Here is a 12,830-nt window from a genome sequence, read left to right as displayed (position 1 = left end):
CTAATTACTTGGTGTGGTATAGTTAAATCATGGAAACAGGTTAGGAATGAAGTTTCTTGAAATATTAGGAATGAAAAAATAGTTAATTTTTTGTATTGATATTTGGATCCCTAAGATAAATGGATTAATTGACTATTCTTCCGACTTTCTTACTTGGGGTTAGAATTATCTGAGAGTCTTTTATAAAGAATGAAAGTTACGATTGGGTAAGTTTAAGAACTCTTTTCCCCCTTTACATATCTTAGAATATTGATCCTATTATTTCTCATAGGTTTGATGAAGAGGATTCAATTACACGAAGATGGAACCAATATGGTTTGTTCTTCTTAAAACCAGCTTATGAACTTACATCTAATTTTTTCTTTGAAAATATTTTGACCATTTTTAAGAATTTTGTAAAATGGATAGTTCCCCCCAAATATTAAGGTTTTTATTTAGAGAGTTGCCCATGATTCTTTACTAACTAATTCTGGAAAAGAATAAGAAATATATCTGGTTATGATTCCTATCCTTATTGTAATGTTGTCTCCAAATCTATAATTCATGTTTTAAGGAAAGGGACTAGATTCATGTTCAAGATATTTGGCTTCCTTTAATTGATAAGAAGCATTAGCTGAAATTTTCAAGCAATGGTTTAAGCAATTAGCTTAATATAAATTTATCTGGTCAGTTAATTGTGACTTGAGTATTTTCTATGGTATTGCTATTTGGTTTCTTTGGAAGGATTACGATAGCCTTGTTTTAAATGGTTTTTCTAACATTCATGATAATCTTCTGTAGCATATTCAAAACTATAGTAGAATTGCTAAAGATACTTTGAAATCCATCTGATTTAGTTAAACTTAACATTGATGGTTCTATTCTTGTAGGATACGGAAATTCATTTCATGGGGCCTTATCAGAAACTCAAAGGGAGAATTTATTAAAGGCATTGCATGCAATTCGGGTAGTTGTTCTTCGCTTAAGGTTGAATCATAGGATCTTCTTCATGGGATTAGAGTGTTGATTAATCTTTAAGTGGAGAAAGTAGTTGTTGAGATGGATTATCAATCTATAGTGGCTATGGTTAACATCTGTCTACCTCTAAATCATCACTACTACTCTTTGATCATCAACATTAGAAGATTGTTGAACCAATAATGAATTTTATTTATTTTATAGGTTATTGATGAAAGGTAGTAAAAAACTAAGTCGTAAACACAACCCACAATGAAGCAGACAAAATGTTACTTTGATTAGTGTCTTTGAAGAAGCCAACAAAGTAGCAGATTTATTGGCTAATTTAGGTCACCTTGCTTATCTTTGAATTAAAGGAAGATATTTACGGGGTTTAATTATAGTATTTTTCTAAAAAGAATTAAAAATTATTATAGAATATTAAAATTTAATGAAAGAACTTCAATCTTAGTCGTAAGGAATAAATAATAAATATATTAATTTAAAAGTATCAAATTAATACAAAATTAAATAAAAAAAAATTACACTTCTTATATCTCCGAATGTCGCCTTATTTTTCGGTAGATATCAATTTAATACTTTGACTTTATATTTTAAAAAAAATTAATAATTTAATATACACATAATATACCTCATAAATTCCATTCAAGTGAGAGGAAGTTTTCTTTTTCTAAATTTTGTTTGACGACACTAACAAGATCACTTCCAACAAATCCTCAATTGTCTTTCTCCAAAACATAGGTTGAGAGAACTGTAATTTCAAAATATTTATTGTAACTGTTTTAAAATAATTTTTGTATAAAATACTTTTTATTTGTTAATTAAACTAATAATAATAATATTTAAATAAATAGTAATAAATAATAGTAATAACAATAAACACATAAAAGTCACATTAAACACTTGTCAATTTTTTCTCTCCATAATATATTGTACAAGAGGTTAAAGCATAATTATAATGAATAAGGATCAAACATAATTATAATATTTCACAAAATGCTTCCAGAAAACAATTGACAATAATATTAATCTCTGATTCAGACCAAAAAACATAATTATAATCCCAATTGCAGAAGCTACAACGTGTTAGTCTAAGGTAAAATAAGGATCAAACATAATTATAATATTTCGGCTGATGCTTCCAGAAAAAAATAACAATAATATTAATCTCTGATTCAGACCAAAAATCATAGTTATAATCCCAATTGCAGAAGCTACAACGTGTTGGTCTATGGCTATGTCCAGCATCGACTGTATTCATTCTGATTTTACTAATCCGATGTCTTTAGAGTTGATATTTTCATTGTTTAATCTTTATTCTCATGTTATTTAGTATTCACTAATGGCCTCGTAAAATGTTATTTACTAGTGACCTATTATTTTCTAATTAGATTCTTAAACTTATAAATCATTTTTAATTAATTTCCTAACCAAAGTTTTGTTAAAATTCCATTGTGATTTTGTTAAATACAAAATCCTAATTTAAATAATTCAAAGACTTGCTAAATCATTAAACTTGTGACTTAGTGTCTGAATAATTAAAAAAAAATTAAAGTTTATATATATAACAAAATCTTAACAGAAATTTAGTTCAAAACCCAATTAAAAATAATTTAAAAGCACAAGAACCTAGCTATAAACTTTCAAAAATATAAAAACCAATTTAAACATTTTCAAATAGTTTAGGGACCTACAAACTAATCTAACCTTATTTAAACATCATAAATGTGGACAATGTGAAAGGTGAAAAACAGTTTACTTAATTGGTCGAGAAAAATTCATTTAGACATTCCCTAAAAGTGGAAATGAAGCGAAGCATCTTAACTTCCACTGAGTGGAAGAAGAATATAGCATTGCATTAGTTTGATAGACTAATAATGAGTTCAACAGCTGATAGTTGACACATCTGACAATGGATGTACTCCTTATTGGGTTAAGATGTAGTAGCAACTTAAATATCTTAAGGATAATCAATGCTATCAACTTCTGACATTACATTGCATTTTTCTACAATAAAAATTGAATCTAACATGTAGAGTTGAAGTGTTAGGACTAGAGGTTTTTCATCTTCATTCTTGGTTCATGAACCATAATTTTCAAGAAACTGATGCTTCGTGCTCAGCATCTTCACTCAGTACTTGCTTACTCTCCCAATCATCTTTGTGCAGTGGCATGTTATGACTATTATGTGGTCCAGGACTAAGCCTTCTCTTGTGTTCTACAAAATTTTGTATGCAATTGTTAAAATTTAAGGAAAAAGAAACCTAGGAAAACATAGGAAATGGTTCACTAAGAGCATTACTTTTACGTGTGATCGCTTGCCGAGTCATGGCCAAGAATTCATCCCATTTGAATTTACTCAGTTCCCGCTTCTCTTCCTCGGGAAGCTCAAAATTGGGTTCTCTCCCACACATGAAAGCAGCCCTAAAGATTAACAAATATACAATTCATTGTTAAGTAGGTCATTGTTAACACAATAGAGTAAATGAGAACTTGACCATTTTATATTTTCTTCGAGCATTAACATATTTCTATACTAGCTAGCTTGCATAATGGATGTTGCTAGAGAATAGAAAAGTCAATGTAAACTTGACAACATACATAGATCATATTCAAAGCAGCTAGATGATCTTTCATGATAGTAATAATATACATGCGTGTGTAGAAATGTAAATGCATTCGCCATGCAATGCTATTCATATCCGCCCATGCACATTCAAGTGATTGACAAAAAGATAGAAAACTGTGTACCACGTACATATAATCAAAATAATATATGTAGTAGTTCCCTACTTTCCAAGAAATAGAATTAAAGATTTCTTCAAATTGTTCAACATGAAACACTGAAGAATGTTCATCCGGAGGAAGTGTTCTTACCTCGAACCAAACACACTGAAGGAAAACAGATAACCAAGAAAGTAGATTCTCAAGATTCAAAGTAGGTATTTTAAGGGTACAGAATTCAATTCAGTGAAATTGTAGTAACTATAGCTCCAAAAAATATGATTATGAAGGGAGAAAATGATTATATGCTTGGATATGGAAGAAAGAAGAAACAAACAAGCCCAAACTGTGCGAAGTATAAGGTTGTAGGCACTCAAACAATGACAATAGAACCAGGTATATTGGCAACTTATCAATCACAGCTGATAGGCCTGTATATTCTCACTATGACTTTGAGGTATCAAAAGGGACTACTGTTGGTTCTTATATTCTATAATTCAAAGCACTACCTGTCATACAGGTGAGCAGCTTCTTCTTGTGACCCAACAGTCCCTAGGTGGATCTGTTTCTTGTCCACTTTTATTGCTGCCTGCCACTTCATATTTTTAAAGTAGACACCTCTCATTACGCAAGACTCTTGATTGTGCAAATTCTTTCTTCTATGTCGCTTTCTGCGTTTAATAGGAGGTCCTGCTAAATGCAGGGAAAAAGAGGTAAACAGACAATAAAGACACAAGTAAAAAGGCAACAGAAAATGTAATGTATCCTATAACAAAAATGAGAAAAGTATAATACAAGAGTTATTTGGTTGAGAAAATGTTTTCTATCTTCATTTGTAGTTTTCATTAATAGTTACAAAAATGTTACCTTGTTTTTACTTTATTAACTGTTTTCAAACATTTGTCCAAGAAATGGTGAAATAGCATTTTGTTATCTTCATTATTTCCATAGACGTCTTTGAAATCAAGAAGCAAAGTGAAAAAATGTGACACTTTTGTAATTATTATTTAAAACAAGAAATGAAAAACAGAAAAGATTATATTCTCTCAAACTAAACAAGCCCTAAATGAGTGTTCATTGAAATTAAATATGCTTGTGATCAAACTAAATTTCCACCATGAACCTTCTTGATGTTCAGTTTCTTTCTAGGAATTTTTCCATTATCTCCAGCATGATAGCAAGGATCATGCCCTCCATGTAAAATAGACAGGGAACACAAAGTCCAGGGTCACATGCCAGCAGGTCATAACCAGTACTGCTTTAGTTAGTCATGCATACTGAATATGCAGTACAGGATGTACATTAGAGAGGATTACTCATGCTTTGTTGTTGATTATCATTATTAGGACTTGCGTAAAATGGCAGTCTTCATTTCATATTCCAGAAACAAGGACACTTAACCCAACCCAAACCATCAAGGTACACCACCTTAATGTTCCTATGTTGGAAGATAATGGGAGGTGCGCTCTTGTGCGCCCCGTCTAGGGCCAATCTCTTCCCAAAGGTGTTTGAGACTTGATTCATGACTATGTGCCATAGAACAAGTGATTCCCTTTAAGATAAATGGAAATTAGGGAGAAATCACTTTGAAGCTTAGCTAAAAAAGTATAAATATAGCAACAAAAGGAAAGACCTTCCCCAGAGAGGTTACCCCTAAAACGAAAAGAAAGGAAATTAACAAAGGTCAAAATCATCAAGAGTAGAAAACAATACATTAATACTTAACCTGTAATCTTACAATTTAAGCTTTTATATAGGCCTCATTTGGATAAACTTTCAGTAAATACTTATAGGATATAAAATAAGGAAGTGAAATGAGTTAAATCCCTCTCATTAGATAAAATCAACTTATGTTTCTCCACCTTGTTAAAAGTTCTCTCATTTATCTTCTCTAAAATTTAAGATATATAAGTTATTTTTAACTTATGAAAGAAGTTTTATTCATTTTACTTTTTCATTTCTTTACCTATAAATACTTATTGAAAAGTTTATTGAAACTAGGTCATGATGAAATTTGTAGCTAAGGCCAGTTGAGGTTAAACTCTTGGTGTTGCCCATAAAAACAATGCCCAAGGCCATCACTCACTGTTTAAAAAGTGTATACAATCAGCTCAGCTCAAGCAAAGGAGTTAAAGGAACAAACTAAAGACAAGAACTTTGAAGTAGTTTTAGTCACTTTAAAGGAAATGAGTTACAACAGTTACAAAGGAAAGGAAATGTAATACAAAAAAAGTATAGAGAAAGATCCTAACAAGTAGCACTTGGCTTGGGGTTTGGATCCGACACCTTAATAGACTTATCTCAAGCTAGTTGCTTAAATGGTTGAGCATAACTACACAGATATTTGCATCCATCACAGATATCACCGGGGAGATGCCTATTGTGATGAGTCGGGTTGAGAACTTGGAGTTGGACAACAGAATTTTTAAAAGATTGTCCAATCACCTATCTCATGTCATCGTCACAGGCATCTTCAATATTATTGATTCTAGCTTCTAAGTATGCCCTCACTTTTTCTTTTCCTTAGCCTTGGCTTTGACCTATCTATTTTCCTCCTCCAACTTAGCAATCCAAAGTTTCCCTGCTTAAATTTTCTTGCAAGGATCCTGGCAATGAACTTTCTCTGCAGTGAGTTTGGCATCAACCTCAATCCTGGCCTTAATTTGAGCAAGAGAAGGGATGAAGCGTTCCACTGCTACTATATTTGGTCATCTATCTAAGCGAGCTAGTTGGATTCAGCCAATTTTTCTTTGGTACTCTCCGACTAAACAAATTCCTTGAGTGCCTCTCTTATAGAGGAGGTGTACAGTAAAATATCTCAGTATCAAGTCATGTGAAAAATAAAGAGGTATAACCCCATTTTCCTCCTCTACGCTTCCTTCACAAAACCTTCCTCCCCACAAGTCTTACTCATAAAAGGGGAATTAAGTCTTTCCTCATTCTTGAGAAGGAAAGCGAAAACAAATGCACAAAATCCCCAAGGAAAAGTCTAGGTTTTTAACTTGATTTATAGAAGTTGAAAAGCAATGAACCACAATTCATCAATGTTGTTGCAGAGAACTAGGAAGCAAAAAGGCAAAGTCAAAGATTTTGAAATAGAAGAGTGACTAAAAAAGATAGTTAACAACCAAAGCCCACTTTTATACAGAAAAACTAGGGCACTAATGTCTTTTGTCATCAAAACACATAAATCATAATAGTAAATGAGTAATGACGACGTGTATAGCTCAAAAAATATGGGCTATTAACACCATGCCACGCATCCGACTACCATCACCAGAAGAGCAGAAAAGACTTTTGCATGCCCAAAACTACAATGTACAAATAATGTGTCATCCAAGGCCATAAACTTTTTAAGTTCTCAAGACATCAGAGGAAGCACATCATAAGCCTAGGATTGAAGAGTATATTACAATATCCACAAATGCCTCACAAACATTCTAATCCTTGACTGCAGAAGAAAATAGCAACTTTGGAACATAACACTCAGACGAGGTTAATCGCAAAAAGCACTTAACTTAGCACATTGGTTCACTAATGCACGTGTTGAGGCCTGAGGGACTCCTAATTTAAGACAATCCAATTAGGTTCAACATCCTATCTCCATCTTTCTAGGGTAATCATCCCTTCCTCCAAATTGGGCCAAATGCATGTTTAATAGGCATACATGTCCGTGCATTTAGCACTTCATACACACTCAACACAAGAGAATTGCCACAGGTCACATTTATGATCTCAGAAAAATTAGAATCTTCCCCAGTTATGCTACACTAGCATATAACACAACACTACTCCAGTACCATGCTTGTGCATTACCCACTTTCAAGCACTATATAACCAACAACATGCAATTTGACAGATTTAATTGATTCCTACTGTCACTCTGCTGGAATAAACATTAACTTGAGTGTCAGAATGTCTTTATAAGTACATCACCCTTACCACCATCAACCTAGCATTCAAGCTCTACAGTAGTCATTCTCTGAACTTCAATAGGTCTATCCTCTTTGGGCTCATAAAAAAAACACTAGATCATATGGTATACCAAATCAACACATTTCATTTAAGTTAATATACTCATTATAATTAATGAAATGATTATGAAATAGATCAATGAAGCAATTGTTAATGAACAATTAAATATGATTTAATAAGTATATTCAGATATTTAGTTAGAATATAGGAAAACATTCAAACATTTCTACGAATAACATCCAATTAGGTAAGCATTGCTTCAAGATATATAATCAGATTAGCGACTGGACCAAATATACCAAATAAGAAAAAAAGAACATATATGATATACGATTATATTAAGAAAACAATAGCACAATGCCTTCTCACATAATCCTGTGTATTCTATGAATACAGTTTTTAATTACCAAATAGGTCCTTCCCCTGTGACTTCTAAATTTTATAATGGAAGTATAGGGAACAAATTTTCCATAAAACCCTTTTATCTCCAAGAAAATTGATTAGGTAAACAGACTTGAACAGGTATGTTTATTCTCAGGTGATTCCATTAAGACTAAGATTTTTCCTCCATTGTCTACCCTTATTTTCCTATCATGAGTTTATCATTATGTCAACTCTTTTTGGTGTATAAGTCCTTTCAGGGTGTTAAATTTTCATGCAGTTGTAGTCCATAAAGAATAAAAATAATGGAATACATTATGTTAAACAAAAATAATGATAAATAACTCAAGAAATGGAAAAATAAAATAAAAGGTCATTCCTGTAGTAGTAGTATGTTTGGAATTAAATATTTTAGGTGTCGATGTGGTTTAAAAATACAATTTTATCCAAGTTGATTAAAAATATCTACCAATTCAAATTTGTTTGAAATTGAATGGATTTGATTTTATTTTAGTTCCAATTGTTGGAATTGATTTTTTTTTCCCCATATTAGCTAAGACATTTAACTTATTTTAAGGGAAATAAAGTAAGTTACTAATATAAAGTCAATTTAATTCATCTTTAATATGTTCCAAACATGAAATTTGATTTCTAAATCAATTATAATTCTATTCTTTTTACGATGAGTTGAAAACATGAGAATTGATTTCTAATTCAAATCAATTAAAATCACATCGAATCATTTCAAATTAATAATAGCAATCATATCCTAAAGGAAATATCATTTTACTAGGTCAGCTTAGTCATTATAAACTAAACCAAACATAAACAGAAAATGGGGAAAAAATTAACCACAAACCTGTAATTTGTTGAATAAGCTGCTCTTTCGATGAGCTTGAGCCAGAAACATTTGATGATCCTGGTTCTTCATGCACAACAGTATTCTGTTCAAGATATAAAAGTTCAGTATAAGTTCTTGGCTATCAAAGATGTATATAACAGATAGACTACAAAGGATATAACTTTATAATTTTATCAACTTGGTAAGCATCTATTTTTATCACATTTATACCATAAATGCTAATTAATCAACCTATGGATATGGCAATCAGTCTAAAATCTACATGATTCTATTAATGAAAGATGAAGCCCAGTGGCATCAATAGATCAATGTAGCGTAGCCCCCACACCAAAATGGATAAGACTTGGTGGCAGTGATGGTTGTTGCACCATATCCAAGCAAAAGCAGATTACAACACCAGGATAATTATCCCAGGGAGAAATGGGAATGCTTATGCAACCAGAAATGGGGATGCTAGATTCTTGATTCTAAAAGAAAGACAAAGCAGTAAGAATATATCTTTCTTTCTTTTAGTGAATGCTTTTTCAGTCACAAGGAACATTGATTCTGCTAACTATAGACTTGTCACCTAGGATGCAGTTATCTTTCCTGAAAACCAGAGGGGTCAACTTAGACTCACATCCTTACATTTTGTTTTATTATTATTTTCAAATTCATATCAGCACATGTTGTCTACTTTATCTCATATGTAATACACTTGGAACATATATCTGCTACCATCTATGCTCTTCTTCCCTTGTTCTATAAACAAAGAAATTATAAAGAAAAAAAGGGGGGGGGGGGGGTAATACAAAATCAGGATAAGAAATCCTCAAAAACTACACCGAAAATGAAAGGAAACAAAAGAACAATGGACAAAAAACATATAACACAGGATGTCAATCTCTCTGTATATCTAACAAAGACACTCCCTAAAATGACCATTATAAGAACACCACCAAGAAACTAAGCATACTACTTGATCCCATATGAATATGAGAGGCAACAATCAACAAGTAAAAATTCTAGCATTTCTTTCCAGCCAGATACACTGAACAACCGGAAATTGAGAACAGAGCCAAAGCCTCTAAGAATCTCTATTGGTGCCAAATCCTCCATAATTAACAGACAAGAACTTCTGAAGATCCTTGGGTAAAACCCAATCTTCACCAAAAGCACCAAAAAAACAATTTTCCAGAGAAGGGAAACTGCAGACCAATGCAGAAACAAATGCAAATCATTTTCAGAACCCAATCAGCACATAACACAATAACTAGGAGACCAAGCAGTTAGAGGTCTTCAAATTTGAAATAAATCATTGTTGTTCTTCTACAACAGTTCAAGCAAAAGGTTGACCTTTGAGGGAGTAATTGATTTACAAATTGGCTTACCTAAAGGAGAAGGATCACTGCTGCAAGATGAAGTCAGAAACTGTAAGTAGGATTTTTAGCAAATAAATCCGAGGCATTAAGACCACTGATAAAAAGCTTCTAATATATTCAGCCGGTTGGACTAAAGAAAAAATATGCATGAGGATCACTTTTACAACTTCCTCTTCAAGAGATTTTTCATTCTTTTCTTTTCCTTTGAGAATCTACTTAAATGCCTAAATCAACCAACTCCAATGATAGTTACTGAGTATGAATCTGAGGGCTCTTTGGGCTAAGCCATGAAGACTGAGTTAAGCAGGTAAAAGCAAGAATATGACACTGAAGCCAAATAGATAAAGCAGAAGTATTAGGACAGGAAGCAGACTTGTAAATTGTGCAGGAGTCTTTAATCTTTAATGTAAATAAACTGAAATTTGCAGCAATGCAACAAAAATAAATAAAAGTCCATCATCATGCAATGCTAAATAAAAGAAGCCCTAAACACACATCAAGACCAACACCCTCATAAGTAACTTTGCATAAAAAATTGAGCTTCATAAAAAGCATGTATATAATTATTTATTACTAGTAATAATGGTCATACACTGTCGAGGATGCTTGCATCATCAGAAATTACAGGCTGTTCTCGCTTCGGTTTAGCTTGCTGGTTTAAATTTTCTGAACCCGACAGATTCTCACAATATAAAGGAAGTGGAGTGACAAAGGAACTGTTTCCTGCAATAGGAAAAATATATTGGAAATTTATGTTAAGTTTAAGAATAAATTCACATTTCATAATAGTAGACTCCATAACAAACAGATAAAAACATGTTTACCAACATTTACCTGAGCATAGTCCCAAAAGTCTTCGCCTTCTCAAGCTTACCATTGTTAGTTAGTTCCAATTTTCTCACCAAGTCATCAGAGCACAGTGATTAACGTCCTATTATACCAACTTTTTCCTTCAATTTAACGGTAGAGTAGCTATAACACACACACACAAAACAAAAAAGAACAGTTTCAGGCAGATGAGAAAGCTTAGACCTATAAGGGAAGAATAAAGTTCCAGAATCAGTTCAATATTGTAAAGCCGAATAATGTCATGTCAAATATCCAAATATTTAGTATAAAGTCAACAAGAGAAAAAATTTCAGCCAATATATAAAGGACAAAAAGCATCATAGATATACATGACTATTTATACTACAAAAAGAAATGGTCTCTTCCCAGTTCTAGGACCAGAATACTTAGATAATCAACAGAAGTTATCAGTAAAGAAGGAAAACATTGATTAAACATTCAGAACTAGATCACAAATACAAGATTTGGCAAAAAGTTGGTCCTGCTTTGACTTTTATGCAGCGCGAACAAAGTGATCCTGCACTTCGAGCGTAGACCACCTTAGCCAAACTCATCCATAAACAAACAGACACAAATGTAAAGAAACCTTAATCATGATACAATTTCAACCACTGTCGCCCACGACAAACCTATATAAACAATCATTCAAATCGGCAATCCAAATTGATCATAGCAGAAAATATCATCAACCCCTTCAAAACTGAAAGATGATAAACTATTTTTAAAAAAGAAAACAACTATTTAAAAAAAAAAATAAAGATGATAACATGGTTTGCATAAGGAAATCCCTCAGAATATCAAATGGAATCAAATTTTGGAAACAAAAATCACGCACATAAGCCAAGTCTTTCTCCTTGGGTTGAAGTCAACCCCATCAACCTACCACCTTTCTTGGAAGGGGGTGGTAACAAAGGAGACAGACCCATTTGACCACACACAACACAAACCAAATACGCACATTTAGAGAAAATTCAAGACACCCACAAAAGCCAACAAGAGAAAGACCAAGTCTTTGGCCTCTAAAGTAGTCAACTCAAAATGCCCCTGACCAGAAAACTCATCACACACAAAAGATGAAAGAGTGAATGACCCTTCACAAATACATGAACAAAAGGGACAAAAAAAAGCCACAAAGAAAGAGGAAGAACAAGCCATTGTTGTTGGCAACGGTACCTGAAAAATGAAAAGGGAGAGATAAGGTGGCAACACAGGAGAGAGAAGAGAAGTGGGGTGGTGAGAAATCTGAGGCAAAAGGCAAGAGAAGGGGAATTATGGGAATTTTGGGGAATACAAGGTGGTGAGTGTGGTATGAGATAATGTGTGTGTTGTGTTGTGTTGTGGCTCATGCATCTACCACCTTTTGTTTTTGTTTTTGTTTTTATTTTTCTCCCTCTCTCCCCTTGTGTTGTGATGTGTGTGTCTTGTGTGCATAAAAGTGAAGGGTGGTGGAAGGGGTGGTATGGTATGATGGTTGTAGAGAGAGAAAGTCTTGTAGAGAGAGAAATAGAGAGTTGAAAAAGAGAATGGGAACGTAACTACTAGCTGCTGAGTACTTTATTAGAGTTGAATGTCAATGCTGCCCTTTAAAGACCCAACAAATGCCACATAGGTTAGTTACATTAGAGACATTGTTGCTTTACCATATTGCCCTGACACCTATTTCTATTATTGTACAATAATTCACTGTGTTTGTACTGTGGTGGGTGTTTGGTGCTTCCACA

General features: G+C 32.9%; 1 protein-coding gene across 5 annotated transcripts; it reads right to left on the bottom strand.

Annotated features, from left to right (window-relative positions):
• Window positions 1–2,727: 2,727 nt before the first annotated feature.
• On the bottom strand, window positions 2,728–12,615 carry LOC113862668 (ethylene-responsive transcription factor-like protein At4g13040). 5 transcript variants are annotated; one of them, XM_027495781.1, is made up of 8 exons: window positions 12,283–12,615; window positions 11,569–11,738; window positions 11,095–11,232; window positions 10,853–10,983; window positions 8,897–8,981; window positions 4,191–4,374; window positions 3,260–3,381; window positions 2,728–3,175 (listed from the first exon to the last, which is right to left on the bottom strand). In XM_027495781.1, exons 3-8 carry the CDS (start codon window positions 11,135–11,137, stop codon window positions 3,054–3,056), a joined length of 687 nt encoding a protein of 228 aa, XP_027351582.1. In that variant the 5' UTR covers window positions 11,138–11,232; window positions 11,569–11,738; window positions 12,283–12,615; the 3' UTR covers window positions 2,728–3,053. The 5 variants fall into 5 exon arrangements, with proteins under 5 accessions (XP_027351582.1, XP_027351583.1, XP_027351584.1 ...); XM_027495782.1 differs by having other exon boundaries at window positions 11,095–11,233; window positions 11,675–11,738; XM_027495783.1 differs by lacking the exon at window positions 11,569–11,738.
• Window positions 12,616–12,830: the final 215 nt, after the last annotated feature.

Source organism: Abrus precatorius, unplaced genomic scaffold (genome assembly GCF_003935025.1).
Source record: "Abrus precatorius isolate BTA unplaced genomic scaffold, Abrus_2018 Scaffold3, whole genome shotgun sequence".
Taxonomy (NCBI): domain Eukaryota; kingdom Viridiplantae; phylum Streptophyta; class Magnoliopsida; order Fabales; family Fabaceae; genus Abrus; species Abrus precatorius.
The sequence above is the reverse complement of the archived record's forward strand: the minus strand, read 5'-3'. Positions and strand labels throughout refer to the sequence as shown.